Genomic DNA, 17,365 nt, shown 5'->3' with positions numbered 1-17,365 from the left:
GACAATCAATTGATAAGATATAGAAATTTAAAAGGCACCGATTAAAGACCATGATCACTGTTGCCACAATCATGGGAATAAATGACCAAGTATGAAACAAGCGGCAAAAGATAAATGCTACGAACACATTGCTTATGGAAAATCTCGGCGTAAAACGTAAAATTGTTTCTTCCAACGACATGAAATTCGCTATTTTCCTAGTTTACAGGATTGTTTACATTTTATTTTAAATGCAAGATATTGAGCCATCTTTAAAGGGAAGTTGTGGGTTATTTGCTGGAGTTTAATGTTCAACAGATCATTGAAAAGTCAGGAATTCAGTTCACAAAGTGAAGATCATAGATTCAATATACGCGGTGATACGAAGTTCCCCAAATGACCACCTGGAGGAGTCAATGTTTTTAAAAAACGATTTATTCTTCCATTAAATACTGTAAGCTCATAACACTTAGACTGCTTTTAAAGCATTTGTTGGTTACGATGTGTACAACTGGTGGTGGTCTATATCTGGTCAATACTGGACATCTAAAGCAGACTTATAAAATACTAATAAACAAACAAAAATACACACATATACTGTAGTTCTGAAGTGAGCGCTTGGAAGACAATCTATTGCATGTATAAAAACCTAATTTTAAAAGAAGCATAAAAAAATGGCACTCTTCCTGATTTAATCACTTTTCAAATTAATGTAAGCTGCATGTTATGTTGCAGTCATTCAAAACCACATGCTTGGTGTAACAAAACAAAAAAAAAACAACACGAAATGTGGGATTAAAATCTGAACAGACAATATTTTCCATTCAAGTCAAAATGTCATCTGATCTAAAACAAATAATGAATCCAGATCACTGCTGACAGAGAAAAACAATCTTCAGGACAAAAATTAATCTTTACACTGTTTCTGTTATTGTGGTTTGTTAGCAGGGAGCGTCCCTTCAGTCCATTGTGTTCCCGTCTCGTCTTTGTGTATTTGGTTTCTTCACAGGAGCTTGCAGTTCAGCACTAAGTGGCGTTTTTACATCTGTTATAACTAACATCGTATTCATGATCACAGCTTATAAATCGTACCTACTGGTTATAAATACTGGCGCGTTGAGGAGCCGCATCTCTCACCGCTGCGTACGCAGCTGTGACCGGATGTCATCTGAACGCATCTATAACGATGTTTCTGTCATTTCTGAAAACTGATCAAGAAGGACAAGAAAGTTTTATAAAAGCATTATTGCTTAAACACTCGACTGTAGCATCTAGAGCTTTTGTAACACATTTGGTTTAAAGTAAACAAATTTCCTGAATCTGGAGTAAAAAATAAAAACATTAAATTAACACACTTTAGCTTTTGGCAGGACGAGTTCCTGCTCAACACGTGAAGGGCCGAGGGTTTTTTTTGTTTTTTTAGTCCTCCCTGGTTTCTGCTCCTCCACCCCAGACAGGCTCATGTCGGGTGGAGGTGATGAGGGTGAAGCGGTCTTATGTACAACACAAACTCGGGGTTTAGATCACGGCCCGGATAGCAAAGGAGACCCCAGCGCCCAGCGCCAAGCCGAGGGACAGGAAGAAGGCCATGATTGTGCCTGCCGTCTCCGCCTGATGCTGCGGTACCTTCCTGCAGAAAAACAAATCACACAAGAGTTTACTAGGAGAGTACCTGAAACACCTGAGATCGTAGCAGAGGATAGAATTAGCATTTCTCCTCTTGGAAATATCTAAACACGTCATAGTTTGTCTATTTACAGTAATTAAATGTGGCTCAGTCCAGACTTCAGCTCACAGTGGTTCAAACATTTAAACCAATCAACCCTTGACAGCTTTCCATCTAATTATGGCTGAGCAACGTCACCGGAGGTCAGAGACGGTCCGAAAGCCTTACTTGGGTCCGAAGCACATGCAGAGGCTGGCCAGGTATCCGTTGGAGAAGGCGAAGAAGATCATGAAGACGATGTAACAGGCGTCGTGAGCGAACCACACGGGGAGGTATGTCCGAGGGTTGACGTTGCAGAGCATGAAGAGCGGGATGAAGACGACTCTGACGCCACAAAGGACAGGAAGCCAGATGCTGTCCTTACCCGGCTGGACACACAGAGGGACGACACGGGACGGGTCAGAACTTCAAGTATACGGAGTACTGAGCGATAAACAGAGTAAGAGCAACTGTCTACACTTGGGCGTAGAATTTCACGTGATATTTTGTGGCAACTGTATGTCTGTGACTGCATGGCGGTGTGATCGTGATAAATGACCCACAAATACTGATCTGGACCAACATTACCGTTTGAAACAGTCTTCATCAGAACGTCAAAGTGTGATTTATATCACTGGTCACTGCATTTAATCATATATTTGGAATTCACTGTTTATCGATGCTCTCTAGGAGCCAAAAGTGGAGAAAATAGCAAAAATATCATTTTATAAGTATTTTTCTACAACGTTGAATCAAAGCACTTTCTCAAAGCCTCATCCTGATTTGAGAACATTTGCGACGAATTTCACCAATGAAAGACAAGATAACCTCATTATCCCCGTCGGAAACATTATCTGCCGCCATCATTCCCTGACATCATCGTCTCTGTGCGCCGACCAGGCAGCAGTTCAGTGTTAATCACGGGACGAGGAGATTTCACAGAGCGGTCAACTGCAGGACCAGGAAAATCCAATCAGACCCGAGCGTCTTCATCTGACGATGATAAACGAGCTCACATGCTCCCGCAGCAGCTGACCGTCACGGAGCCGCATTCCTCTGCGGCGAGTTTGTGCCATAACTGTACTCCGTTTATTCTTGATTCCTTCAAATCCGGTCGGCTCGTTCGCAGGATATTAAAACTTCTACGGTTTTCCCCTTTTTTTTTGACTTTCTGAATAATAACCTCCATGTTGTCTTGGGATAGAGGCCAACATTTCCATGAATTAGTCAATGGTTTTACCTTTCAGCAAAAACAAAAAAAAAAAAAAAAAAAAAAAAACATACAAATCAGAGAAAACATGAAACTATTTTCAATCTAGCTTTGTAAAAACATGTCTACAAAATAAAATATGTCATTTTCAGATCAAGCTGAGATCTGAAATATCTCAGCTTGCATAAAGCAGCACAAGCGTCAGCGTAATCCTATTTTTTTTTTTTTCCAGCTGAATTGAGATCTGGACTGAATGTCATCCAGTTGAACCGGCCTGTGTTGATTTGGAGAGATTTAAGAGCCGGTTAGGAAACGAGGGGAAACCTCCAGGAAAAAGACTTCACCATCAAAGAAAAAACATCTCGAGACATGATGATTTCCTTTTGCAAACTTCCCACTTTGTTTGGTTTTGACTGGGAAGAAACAGCATCTTTTACCAAACTGAAGACGTTGCATCATTTTTTCCGTCATGTCAGCTGACGGCTCTCTTGTTGACTCAGTGTGCAGATAAATTTGCACAGTTTGCAAGTGTTTGTCCTGCAAATGCAAATAATACGTTGACTTATTGTTTTTACGTCAAATATTAACCTGTTAAATATGTATTTCTGTGTGCTTTTAAATGCATTTACAGTGGATCAGTGGGTAGAGTAAGTTGTCTTTGTTCATTGTCTGATTGGATGAATGCAGCTCTTGTGCAAAGTGCTTCAGTCGTCAGTTCTAGAAAACTACCGCATGAATTTATCCATTTACGATAAAAGCTGCAAATTCATGTTTCTCCACTATAAATGTTTTTTTTATTGCTGCTGAGAAATAATCCACAAATGTCTGAATGAGTCTAAGAGTCACTGAGTTCAGTGTCTGTGACCCCTCCGCCATTGTTCTTTCAGGATCCCCACCGGGTTTTTTTTCTTGGACCTTTAGAGAGACTTCCTTCGCTCGGAAAGAAAAGACACAGACTGCTCTCCAAAGCAAACCTCTGATCTCAGCAAATAAACTCGCCTTCTGGACGTTCAACAGGAAACAACTTTTGTTTTTCCAGCGTTCCTCACATGCAGGAACAGCAGAGAGTACTCTCTCTCTGCTGTTCCTGCAGATTCATGGAGGGTTTAAAGAGGCTCTCCTGCAGACGTACAGATGGGTCTGTTGGTGTGTTGCGGTTAAATCAGCGTATCGGCGCCGTTACTGACCCACATGCAGACGGCCGTCAGGCTCCTGCCGCCCCAGTCCATCACGTTGAAGAGGAGGAAACACGACACGGGGATGAAGTACGTTTCTGGAGAAAGATCAAAGCAAAGAGGCTTTTAAAACGGAAACATGACCGGGCGATAAATCGACTTTATCGACTCAATTTTTGGTTTTTGAAGTTTTAATTTTTATAGGTGTACCTCTGGTCACCTGTCTGCTGATGGAAACAATGTCAGCACGCCCAGGGCGGCCATATTTTATTTGGACTTTCAATTCAGATCAACTCAAATATTAATGGCATTTAAAAAAAAAAAACAATAAAGTTATAATTTTACAAAAATACAGCTGTGATAATAAGAAAATAAAATTGTAAAACAGTAAAACTGGAAAAAAATACCAGAAGAGCGTTTCAATATTGCCAGAGCAAAGTCACAACATTGTGAGAACTCCGACACGCTAAATAAAATAAAACGAGGCGTTTCAGCATCTTGTGAAGTTGTACTCTGGTATCACTTTTAAAGATAAAGACATTCTTAATCTTTCAGCATGTCACTATCAAAATATTATCAGCAGCAGGACTTTGAAACGACGGACTGAGCTCCTCTAGCAGATCTTGATAACTCTGCAGAAGCTCTTTTTCTCATTAAAACGCCTTTTTACTTGTTATTTTAAGACGTTCTTCTGGTAAACGAGGAGTAAACTTGAAAACAGGAAACCAAGGAGATTTTATTTTTAAGCCATTTCACCCAGCCCTTCTTATACTGCACTAGAAATCAAACATTTATGTAAAATGGAGGCCGAGGTGAAGATGATGTGAAAACACGGCATTCTCCTCCTTAAGTGACATCCATTAAATTAATTTCAGTTTTCAAGCAGCAGCACGATCTCGTGCCAAAAACTGAAGTTTTAAACCTTTAAGTCTGACTAAAATTATTCAGAAATGATTCACTTTATTTTTCACAAATTTACTCACAATAACTTCCAAACGTAAAAGTCAATTTTAGACAAAACATTACTGATGGTACTTGAAGGACCACCTTAATAAATTAGGATAAAACTGAAAAATTTCTTGATTTTAGTAATTAAATTTAAAAAAAAAAAAAAATTCGATTTAAAAGAGAGATGATTTCTCCCAAAATCCTGAAATATTGCAGGAACTTTTTTAGGCACTGGGAACTTTATTTTATTGCATTATGGGTTATAATCTCCTGTCCCAAACTCACTCCAGGCGCCGCTGGTCGCCACCGTCGAACTGACGTCTACGGTCACCGCCGGGAACGTTCCTATGGTGACGGTGAAGATGAAGCACACAGACAGAGCCATCACCCAGATCTGAGCAGAGAGCACAAGGATGACATTATCGATATTATTCTCCGTCTCTGTCATCGTCGTACATCTGGTCGCCTCTCTGCAGCGACGACGCAACATCTGACAACATGCTAATCTATAAACACTGAAACGTCTGACCACGTGTTTTACTACATTTACTGAAAGCTGAGAGGTTGAAGGAGACACATTAAGCTTAAATTAACATTTCTGTAGGTTTTTCCACTTTAAGTCATCACTAATAAGATGTGAGCAGCCGATGATTCGGACCTGTTTGAAGATGTTGAAGACAGACGTGCCGCCGCTGGATTCCTCCTCCATCAGATCCGTCCCCGGCCGCTTCTCGTCCTGATTGTCTGAGCAACAAAATAAACAAACCAAGATAAGGCTTTAGTTTGAGATCATCGCTGCCGAAGCCAAACCAAACATCAACAACCCAACACACACACACACACACAGTCAAGTCACAAGCAAAATATGATTACATTTTCCCACTGCAGACGGTTTCTGCCCAGACATGTCACATGGATTTACTGTCTCCAAACGGAAAGTTGGAGAAGCGTCTCGCTTTCTAATCTCTGCTGGATCAAATGTCATTTCAGAAGTTTCCAGTTGTTTCCAGTCGAGCAACAATCAGAGTCTGAAAAGACAATATTCGCCAAAGCAGAGTGTAGCACTTTTTTTGTAAAGTCTGGTAGAAAATACACTTGTTTGTTTTCCCGCCAGGAAGAAAACAGGCTCCCGGTTTTGCAGCGACAGGTGGAGCTGAATGCCAGGTGAGCACCAGGATTTTAAATTTCACTCCAGACTGCAGAAAGAACTGAAAACTTTGCATTCAGCAAAAAATAAAACATAAAATAAAATAATGCTGAACTTTGCAAAAATAGTTGGCTGTTTCTCGTGACGTAAAAATAAAAACCGCATGCAGACTTCCTGGCATTTCTCAGATAGAAAGCTAAAATCTATTAGAGGCTAACAGGTTATTTTTGTTCACAGACATTGCAGCATCTTTCTGCTGAGTAACTCAGTTTAGCATTCTCCGTTTTAAATAGAGCAGACATGCGATAATGTTTCCTGTACCTTTCTTCAGTAAGTCCATCTTGTTTTCCTCGTCAGCAGATGGTGCCGATCCGTTACTCTCCATGTAGTACTGGAAGAACTCCTGGTGACGAAAACACAACCATCACGACGTTAACGAGGACGGCAAGAAAAGCAGAGCTAGTGTCAGAGTTGGTGAGTTTTACCATCTTGGGCAGCACGAAGTAGGACGTTATGGCCAGAAGAATAACGACACACGCCGTGATGAAGTAACCAAAAGCGCTGTCCTGCAGCTTTGACCCACCTGAAGGTACAAAATCACAAAATTATAATGTCTTTTTAACATCTATATTCAGAAAAAAAAAAGAATATCCGGTGGTGTAATTATTATCAAATACATGTTTCAATGTGCAAATGTGTCCAAATTGGAAAAATATCATGTGGATGATTCTAATTTTTAATTAAAACATATTTTGCTCTTGAGAATCTGGTTAATAGCAGCGTTAACTGAGAAATTAGGGAACTTTATATGAGGTGGTGTGTTGGGTTCATTAAGAAATAAAGTGTAAATCCCTTTCGAGCAGTGAAATGTGGAGGCGAGTGGCTCATAAAGCCGGAGTTAGCAGCTAAACTAACCGAAAAAAGTCCCAGCAGTTTTTATTGAAAGATAAACAACTTCTAAGAAAGAGATTCGTTACCGAGCAGCCAGTCCTTACGGGGCAGTTTATCTATAATTACCCAAGACATAGACTCATTACTAAGCATATTTAATAATAAACATGTGTGGGAGAATCAGTACTGAGGTTGCTAAATCATCTTGTTTCTTGTTTCTCAAGAGCCTCAGTGATGATTAAACCGGATCTATTCAGGTTTGTGAGAAACAGAAACTGCAGATCCATCAGCTGTGAGTCGAACCTGCAGCTCTTCCACTGGCCCGCCTCAAACCCGTACAGTCTCGGTTCGTAGTACCAGCAGAACCGATCGACGTACGGCACCAAAATCCATTTGATTGACAGCTGATGGCAGTCATTGTTCGTCTCGTGATTTACGTCACTGACGACTCCAAAACGACCCATAGCATTTAGAGTTTAGCTTTAGATCGCGGACGTGCCGTCAGAGAGCTGCATGCAGGAGTTTAATCATGAGAATAATCAGGAGCAGCAGCAGGAACACATGCGGAAAGTTTGACCGTGGATTAGCAGCGCTGCTAGCGGCTAGCTGCTCTGAAACACGGACAGAACCACAGCGGTCAGCTTTCTGACAGAGCTGCTGTGTGAAACACAGGAACTACATAATATTAACTGAATTTTATGTTTCATTTGGTTTAAATAATAATAATAATAATAATAATAATAATAATAAAGTTTATGCATAGCTACTGGTTTACATCTTTTGACTCCATTGCCTAAATTCAAAAGGTTGTAATTAAATTTACATTCATGGTGAAATAATCATCTGATCTGGGCCTTCATCATTATGTTTGGGCCAGCACTGAATTTCTATAAGACAAAGTTAAATATCTGGACTTATTTTAATCCAGCAGAACCAGAACCTCAACAAACATCAGCAGAGAGCCGAACACAGCAGCTACTGCTGCTGCTCACGTCCCGCCAACAATACGAGGAATAGACCGCGGAAAAGCTCACTACCTGGTGTAGAACCGAACCAGTGGAAATGTGCCTTAGGTAAACCAGAACCACCACTAGTGTGCGCAGCTGTGCTTTGACTAGACCAGAACTTTGTAGAAAGTGCTGCCATCAGAGTGTCAGAAAGGTGTGTGTGTGTGTGTGTGTGTGTGTGTGTGTGTCTGACAGTAGATGTGGTCTAGTGGTGCGTTTTGTGAGCGATGCTTACTGGCCAGGGCGCAGATCATGGAGAAGGCAGCGAAGGTGCCGGCCAGACCCTGACCGCTCATGATGGGAGTGGTGTAGGAGGCGGGCAGAATCCCTGCGAGTCCAAACAGACTGCCCTGGAGAACGGCGCCGAACGCTGGAGAGACACGAACACCAAATGGCTTAAAACACAGAGGAGCACATAGGAAGACACAAAGAAGAGAAACTAAACCATTACTCCGCTACAGAAAGGACTTCCTTAACCACAGAATGATACGAGTCTGTTATGCATGCAGAAATAATGAGCTGAATATCAAAGCTCCAGAGGTCATCATGTTCTCCTTTAAAGAAAAAAATAAAAACACATCGGGCTCCTCGTGCATGAGAACAAGCAGGTCAGAACCGACCCAATGAGAGAAGAAAGAGGATGAGCTTATTCCCGCTGTGCTGTGACTTGTTGCAAATAAACAAACGCAGCGAGAAGAGAGTGCTTTGAGAATCCCAGCGTGAAGCTATGCTATGTGCTGCATGCTCTTGGAGGTTTTCCCATCGCTATAAAATTCCTAACGTGAAACGGACCTGGAAGAAGACAAGTCTAATTCAGTCCGACAGAAGAGCTCCACCATTTATACAAGGTTGCTTTAACTAGGCCAAGGTTTAATGCTGAAGTCACGTTGCCCTCAGTTTGCTAATGCTGCGCATATTATCCACCGGAAACCTAAAGGAACATACTAATAAACATATTTTGTACATTACTATGTGTACCACTGTGCTAATGAGATACAAATAGGCAGCACTGAAAATAATTTGTTTGTTACAGCAGCTTTTACTGCATTTAACGGAAGCCATATTGGATCATGGGGTCAAAGTTGGCGAGAGTTCTGAACCTTCATGAATCCCATTTATATATTTTTGTCTTTAAAGTAAATGTATGTTTCAAAACATTTTAAGAAATGATAGTTAAGTAATCTATACATATGAAAATGTGTCAGTGAGCTAAAACTGAAAACACCCGACCTTCCTGTTTGTCTTTACCTATAACCTGATAACCTGATTATTGAGCTCCTCTAGTTTAGTATTTATTTTTTTGCTTTTGTAACTGTACTACTGCATATTTGCCTTTCATTTCAGTGGCATAAATAAATCAAATCAAATAAATACAAGATTATGAGCAACAAAAGTAAAACCCTCAGTTCTGACATGGAGGAAGGCTGCAGATCCACATCATCGATCCCAGTGTTCATGCACTATTTAAACGAAGATTGTATCAAAAGCTAAACTCAGTCTTTAAAGACGTGAAAGGACACAATCTCCCAAACAATCTTCTTAATTTTCTCATGCTTAGACATGTAAAGATATGTCAACATATGTTGCAAAACAGGAACATGGTCTGTGAGCGACTCCACAGAGGGTTTATCGTCTTAAAACTTCAGATGTAACAAAACCACTTACAGTTGATGCAGACAATCTTAATCATGGTGAGGGTGAAGAAGGGAACAGGCTCTACGTCCACTTTGACCATGATGGCCGTCACCATGAAAACGAGGAAGATGACAGCCAGGCTGCCTGAGATGCGCAGCTTCTGAGGGATTCTGAAACGAAGCAGAACGATACAGAGAGTGAGAGAAAATCATTCGCCTGTTTTCTGACCACGATTCTAACAAAATAAGTTTTAGAATAAATGTAAAGCGCAAAAAGGGAAATGCTGGAAAGTCACGATGTCCCAGCTTTTCTTCTGTGGCAGGAAGCAGAAGGAAACCAAAATAAAGTAGGTGTAAAAAAAAAGAAAGAGAAAATTCAAGGTGAAAAGAGGGAAGTGGGAAACATAAATAGCATTCCTGCCTGTGTTTGTTCAAGGAAAACATTCACTGAAGTCTAATTAAAGCAAACACAACATAAAGACACATCCCTTAGGAGAGGATAAAGCGGATGCTTTGCCGGGTCTCATGTTGCATGATCTCTCCTTCAGTAAATATAGCAAAGGAGCAGCTAATTTAAAAAGTAAAAAAAAAAACATCCTGTGGATCTACCACAGTTATTAGAGATATTTCCAAACCGTGACTGAGCATGTTTGACTTTGTGTGGCGAAGAAGACGAGCGTTACCTTTGGTGTATGAAGGAGTTGAGGCAGGTGAAAATGAGCAGAGGCACCATGGCGCACAGCGTCATGACGTTGCTGAACTTTGACTCCAGCACGTTGCGTTCTGAAGTCGCATTGTTATTTTCAGCTATCGGATCTTTCAGTCGGCTTGTGAAGTACTGAAGGAGAGCAGAGAGAGGAGTGCGGATGCATTAGTGCAGCTCTCCCACTGCCTCAGAGCAGAACACAAATTACTAAAATGTTTTTTGGGGGGGGGATCGTCTCTACCAGCTTTGCACATCTGGACTGACGTTTTTGGCCATTCTTCTTTGCTAAAGAAGCTAAAACTCAGTCAGATTAAATGGAGAGAAACTGTAAGCTTCAGTTTTCAAACTCTTCAATCTCTCAAATCAAAGATGCGTCCTGCTGGGAGATAAACTATTTCCTGTTAACTCTGACCAGCTCGTTATCACGGCTGAAGAAAATGGTTCCCACAGCATGATGCTTCTTCCTCCATGTTTCATTGTGGGGATGGTTTGTTCAGCGGTTCTTTTCTGCCAGACGTAGAGTTTGCAAATGGGAAAAAATAAAAATGTGATTCTTGTGTGACCTGGAGAAAACTACAAACTGGTCTGATGTTTTTCTCATAAGATTAACAGAGAGAACAACCGGACGATGCACTGGTTCCTTTTGGTCTCTTGCACATTCATAGTTGTGAATTAAACATGAAAAATGTGGAAGTACTGAAAAAAAATATTATGTGAGGCAATCAGGGTGCCATGAGGAGAAACTATTTCAACATAAAATTTCTGTCATTTTCCTAAACTAGTCTTATTTTTTAGAAAAATCAGCATTTCTTATTGCTCATAAAAATAATTTAAATTTGTAAAGGATCAAGCTGATTAATATGTGAATCTACAGTTAGTTTAGGTTGTGCAGTAAAATACAATAGGCTCTCTGGTAAGATGAAGAAACATCTTGAACATCTTACCATTGTTGCTGTCATGAAGAAATTCCATGGTAAAAGTGTTCCCAAGCCCAGGATGAAGAAAATAATCCATACTGCGTGGTATCTGGGAAAGGAAATCCAGACGAGAGTTCGTCAGTGAAGCCGTTCGTCTTTAGATCAACAAGCTGATTTCATCAGGCCTGGTTGTCGACAGACAGATGCTGAAGACAGGAGCGTTTCGTTCAACACAGAGATGTTATCTCTGGTTTACAGTAACGTGTCTCACCTGTCCTGAGGTGCGTTGATGGCCGTCATGGTTTTCGGTCTGTGTCTGGTTTGTGTTCAGTATTTGATCGGGGGGCACCAGGTCTGAAATGAACAGAAAAAAACAAAAAAAAAAACCATCAGCGAGCTAAAATTGATATTTTACCACAATCAGCAGAATCTATTCCTTCTTCATGTAAATAGATGTTCTAAAATATGGAAAAAACTGATCTGGTTCATACTGAATATTAATATGTTACAATAACAGGGTTTCCCTCAGTGTATTATAAGCCTGGCGGGCCACCAGGCTTCACTTGTGCCCCCACCAGGCTAAGCATTGCTTATTTATTTAAGTGTTTTTAAAATGTTTGCATTTATTAAGACTGTATAGTTGGTGTTCAGGTGTTAATCTTCCAATCTTTCAATTTTTCAATAGCACATACCGTATTTTCCGCACTACAAGGCGCACCTAAAAACCTTCAATTTCCTCAAAAGCCGACAGTGCGCCTCATAATCCGGTGCGCCTTATATATGGACCAATATTGAGCCACAACAGGTCTAGCAACTACGGTAAGCAGCTACCGACTTCATTTTAGGCCGTAGAAGAAGAAGCGCGCGGTGCATGCTGGGATAGTTGTCAGGACACCAGAATCAGGTCGTCTGCAGGTCATTTAGCACCACGTTCTCCACGAACAGAGAAGGGTGACCATCGTCCGGCCACGTCCCGGCCCAGTCGAGGAAGGCTCTCCTCGCCGACTGGAGTCGAATTGTTTTGTTGACATTCACTTTAGTGCAGCTCCATCTAGTGGATGCATAACGTAACTCCAGCCTCTACTGTAGCGTTTATTCTATGCGCCTTATAATGCGGTGCGCCTTAAATATGGTAATTATCGAGTGATATTTTCAAATTTCCTGTCAACTTTAAACATTTTTTAACTCAAAAACACAACAGCCGCTGGATGTTTAGCAAGTTTTCTGGGGGAAACCTTGAATAAGTAACAAATATTCCGATCTTTGTATGTTTGTAATATCTCCATTTGTTTAGATTTGGTGTTTTTGAGGCAGTGCCGTTTATTTTAAATGTTCAGAGCTGCTTTTTTCCTCCCCAACTGGTAACTAATTATATTTACATACTGTGTCCCAAGCTTCTGCTGTAGGTTAATTAATTCACAAATTGTTATTTTCCAGGCAGCGACATTATTTATAAAAGCAAGAACTAAAACTTGGCAGCAAGCTGGCACAGGCTGCTCAAGTAGACAAGTAGACATCAGCAGAAAGAAGAATAGCCGATTTCAGCCTATCAAACGATCGTGGAGTCTTGTTTTTAGATGAAACCGGCAGATTAACTTTTCAGCAGAAATCGCTGTGGCTTCTGGCCAGCTGAGTTGGCAGAGCATCACAAATCTTAAGAAACAGATGTGGCAACAACTCTCCTTCCTAATTGGAAACATTTCAGTCATTATGCAGCCGCAACAGCAGAAGGTGGTCAAACGCAGCAAACAGTTTACAGAAACCTTACCGCTTATGGATAAAGTTAGGCAACGATTGCAAAAGTCACAATTCAGAATGCCGCAATATCTCAACACATTTCTCTACACTCTCTGAATAACAAAACGTGACAAAGTACCCTGAAAAAAAGGAGACTTACTGTCCAGCACTGGAGACTCCAGCTTCCTCTCATCGAATAACACAATGGCTGAACAAGCTCCGCACGCCTCATTTATACCACAGAGAGGTTCGCTAGGTTAACACCCAGCTAAACACTAGACCTGGCCCACTCTGCATCTCCTCCTCCAGCCTCTGAGAACTCGAGGGTCCTCAACCCAGCCCCTGTTGTGCAGCTTTACATTCACATTCCTCTCACGCACATGTGACCATCCCTGGCACATCGACGTAAACTCCCGAGCAATTATGGAGCGATGTTTGGTCCTCAGCGAAATGACCAGAAACAAAAAGCGAGCAGGCACCCCAGCCCGCTCGCTTTTTACTGTTTTTATCCTGTTTTCACTGTCCTAGCTAAAATAACACTCAATGTGACGGGACACGTGCATGTTTTAACCTCACTTCAACACATCATCTACAATTTTGCAAATTGCAAAGAACTAGATGAAGGCAAATTTGGTTGTCAAATAACTTGACCTGTGAGTCTTGATCATTCTTCCTCTGGTTCGAAAACCATTTCGTTTTGTTCATCTGAAGAACTTTCATCCACACATTGATTTGTTCCAAGCATCTGTTTGATGCTTGAATGGGTTCAGAGTCACCTGGTGACATAATGTAGACCTGAGTATCATCTGCACAGCTACAATAGCTATTACTATTACTTATTATAATCTGAGCTAGAAGGGGAATGTTAATATTAAGAGGGGCTCCAAGCTGGAGCCCTGGGCAACACCGCATCTGATTTTTCTCAGCTCCAATGAGAAGTTACGTACTGACACAAAGAAGTTCCTGTTCTTCAGATCAAATCACACTTATGGACTATACCAGAGACAAAAAGTTAATGCGTTTAATTTGATTTAAAGTAAATCCTAGAAACATTGTATTATTGCCGTAATTCACAATTTTTTGAGCATTTTCATGAATTGATTGAAAAGTGTTTGGATCATCAAGGTGAAAAAAACTAAACCTGAACAATGGTACAAAGAAAAATAAACCACTGAATCAGTCTTCAATTAAATACACAAACACTGCAAGATGCATGAATATAAATACTTGTGCAATCTTAAACCTCATTAATGTCAAATGTAGTTTACTGGCGTAACAAATCACATGGTGCATCTGACTGGTCCTGACTACCCCAGGACTTTGCACACAGAGTCCTACATATGAATGCAGCTAACGCACGATTAACCCATTAGGAATCACGGATCGCAGCGACTGGACTGAGGAACCACTGTCTGGGAAAGGCATGAATGTGGGCTGGGAAAACAACTTTACTTCTGCAACAAAGACATTTCTGGAGAACCCAGGAGCTATCTTGGGTTCTCCCATGATGATATCCATCTTATCATCCGTCTCCAGAATGTTTTAAAAGAACTGAAAGCTTCATTGTGTTTGTGTGTAGGCTGAGTTTTAAATCCAAAATACCCGCAGGAGGTTCTTTTCCGAAGGAATAGAAAACATCTTTCAGCAGAACTGGAAGAGATGCTATAGCTGACATTATGTAACGGTTAATTACAACCAAGGAGAGATGGCGAACGTACACATCTATTATCAAATTTACCAATAATTACATTTCGACCCAACAGTAACTGCTGTTCAGTCAGCTCTGAAACACACACACTTCTATTTCTGACATGGTGGGAGAGCAATTTAGTTTTTTTACCCATCATCTTTCTCCTTTAAGATCTTCATAAAATGTAGTAATTTGTGTGGAAAACAAACTCAGAAACACAATAGGGATCCCATTAAGTTCAGCTCCACCTAGCTCTGGTGTAGGTGTGGTTGCTTTGACCCAAACTTTGTGGTTTGGAAAAATCCTACAGTCTGAAACAACTAGGAAAATGTGAAATCTGATTCAAACATTTTCCAGGTCCAAATAATTTTTTTTTTTTTTTAAACCAAAAGGCTATAAAGAACAAATTATATTCTCAAGAGTTTGTTCTTGGTTCTACTGTTAATATAATAAACATGATGTAAAATACATTAAAATAAAGAATCTCAAAATCTATCCATCCATCACTAATCCAAAAATCGGACCTCCCATACATCATCCATCCATCTATCTATCCATCCATCCATCCATCCATCCATCCATCCATCCATCCATCCATCCATCCATCCATCCATCCATCCATCCATCCATCGTTGTCTGTCAAATGTGTATAAACTCTGCACCAACCCACACTTACAATTGTCTTTCATTCTAGATCAACAATGTTTCAGACTTTGACTCTGGAAACTTGCGTCTAGAAAAGTCTGGGACTCTGTCCCGGAAAAGCTGCAGGAACTCCTGGTTTTTGAAGAAAATGTTTATGAAATAAAACATCCGAGCTGGCTCTGGTTGTCACCACAAGCGTCTAATCTCTCTGCTCCGCTCAGCCAGCCAAACCTTATCATAGCCAGCAGCATCATAGACAACAACAGCGACAACAGGACCCCGTTTAAAACATACCGCTAAGGCCATGCTCCTGTAAAGTATGTCTCTCTCACAGCGCACCACGCTCATGAGCCAATTGGCAAAGGTTGCCCGGTACTGGAGCGGTGCCCAGCAGAAACACAGCACTTTGCAGTCTGTGCAGTGGTGCACTTTCACACATTTACTGGTTCTCCTCTCTGTGACATTCAGAACTGGAACAGAAACGTACCAGGTTCAAACTAAAGCTCTGTTCTCGTTTTTCAATTTTTATATTCAGTCGGATCACGCCGATATAAAAAAAAAATGCAATTAGAGGAAAACACAACGCTGAAGTTTAAGAGCCGTGGATGTTGAAGGAGTTTAAAAGGACACGAGTTCATGTTCCTCACTGTATGCCATCTCTAACAGAGTCACCTTTATTATCAGACTGAGGAATAGTTTGATGCTGGTCATATGATCAGGGGAATAGAACATCCTTCTGGAGGTCATTTCCTTGTGCTTATGGAAGCTAAACACACACAGACATGCAGAAACACTCTCTCACGCACACACATAGCAATGCCATTTCATCAGGACAGATTTAAACCTGAATGTTTTTCTCAGAAGTAACAGGAGGAAATGAATCAACACACCAAAACTATGTAACAAGAACACTTTTAGAAATAAGTTTAAAGAATATTTCATCTATATAACCCCAAATGAGTTCAAATATGTATGAGAATAAATACTACAACAATATCTTGGACAAAACTCATGTTGAGGCTTTCTAATTGGTCCTCAGATGACCAATTAGAAAACATCTACAGACCGATTCATGCTTATCCTGTTTCTTAGAGTTCAGCTATCTGCAACCAAATCAAATGTTTCATAACAGGACAACAAAGAAAGGAAAGCATTGTCCTCCTTATCAGGTCATAAAACATTAATTACAGCCTCAAAAGAACAACAACCATGTGATATTTGTACACATTAAGCTGCCCTTTAAATAATGATCAATTCAGCATGTCTATAAAATGGTCTTCATGTATTATTCACTGAAACAGGATTAAAGTAAACCATTAACTTTAAGTAAACCATCATTATCAGGCGTCCTGATAACGATGCATAAAGAGACAAAGAAACCCACTGGTGACAAGAATCAGAACCAGCTGTGTGGAACCTGCTGAAATATGACCAACTATCACCGTCTGACCAGCAAAAAAGTGCAACCAGGTCACATTGACAACCACATTCTTCTGGGTGGATGTTACTGCTGAGTGGATAAGACTTCAGAACAGTAAATTCACTGGCTTTAATAATTGATTAAGGTCCAAATGTTTCTCTGGAAACGCCTTTAACAGCAGCTCTGACACACAACATGACATTTCCTTCACTTCTATTAAATATAAATAACCTCTCGAAGCAGGAAGACTTGAAAATATATATTAAACTGTGTCCTTGTACCTTATAATAATCTTCCTCCAAATATCAAATTGGAGTTGCTAAGCTTTGAAAGTAAGAAAAAAAAGAGAGAGAAAATATTCACAAAATGTGGATATTAAGTGCCACAGAAGCTCATTTCTCTTGACCAACAGAACATTTTTATTTCAGTAAAAGCAATAAAACACTGAGGCGCACTGCAAGCCGCACACACTTTGCACGCTCTATCCACAGACGGTTGAGATTTCATACTTGCATGCTTACTAGCAAGTGTGATGAGTTATTGAAATATATCAG

General features: G+C 40.5%; 1 protein-coding gene across 4 annotated transcripts in view; it reads right to left on the bottom strand.

The window, feature by feature from the left end:
• Positions 1-396: 396 nt before the first annotated feature.
• The window catches only part of LOC106927531 (equilibrative nucleoside transporter 1), a 34,925-nt gene continuing 17,956 nt past the window's right edge, over positions 397-17,365 (bottom strand). For 3 of the 4 annotated variants that reach the window (XM_015003168.2, XM_015003167.2, XM_015003171.2), the window contains exons 2-13: positions 11,591-11,673; positions 11,347-11,428; positions 10,380-10,534; positions 9,728-9,867; positions 8,298-8,432; positions 6,650-6,747; positions 6,486-6,567; positions 5,676-5,761; positions 5,303-5,411; positions 4,082-4,167; positions 1,874-2,073; positions 397-1,609 (exon numbers count right to left, since the gene is read on the bottom strand). In XM_015003168.2, the coding sequence (XP_014858654.2) occupies positions 1,498-1,609; positions 1,874-2,073; positions 4,082-4,167; positions 5,303-5,411; positions 5,676-5,761; positions 6,486-6,567; positions 6,650-6,747; positions 8,298-8,432; positions 9,728-9,867; positions 10,380-10,534; positions 11,347-11,428; positions 11,591-11,619 (1,314 nt within the window). In that variant the 5' untranslated portion in view covers positions 11,620-11,673 and the 3' untranslated portion in view covers positions 397-1,497. Of the gene's footprint in view, positions 1,610-1,873; positions 2,074-4,081; positions 4,168-5,302; positions 5,412-5,675; positions 5,762-6,485; positions 6,568-6,649; positions 6,748-8,297; positions 8,433-9,727; positions 9,868-10,379; positions 10,535-11,346; positions 11,429-11,590; positions 11,674-13,216; positions 13,318-17,365 lie in introns of those variants that run through there. The other variant, XM_015003169.2, reaches the window with a different exon arrangement.

This window comes from Poecilia mexicana, unplaced genomic scaffold (genome assembly GCF_051168715.1).
Source record: "Poecilia mexicana isolate PSO_F unplaced genomic scaffold, ASM5116871v1 scaffold_15, whole genome shotgun sequence".
In the NCBI taxonomy this organism is placed as follows: domain Eukaryota; kingdom Metazoa; phylum Chordata; class Actinopteri; order Cyprinodontiformes; family Poeciliidae; genus Poecilia; species Poecilia mexicana.
The sequence above is the reverse complement of the archived record's forward strand: the minus strand, read 5'-3'. Positions and strand labels throughout refer to the sequence as shown.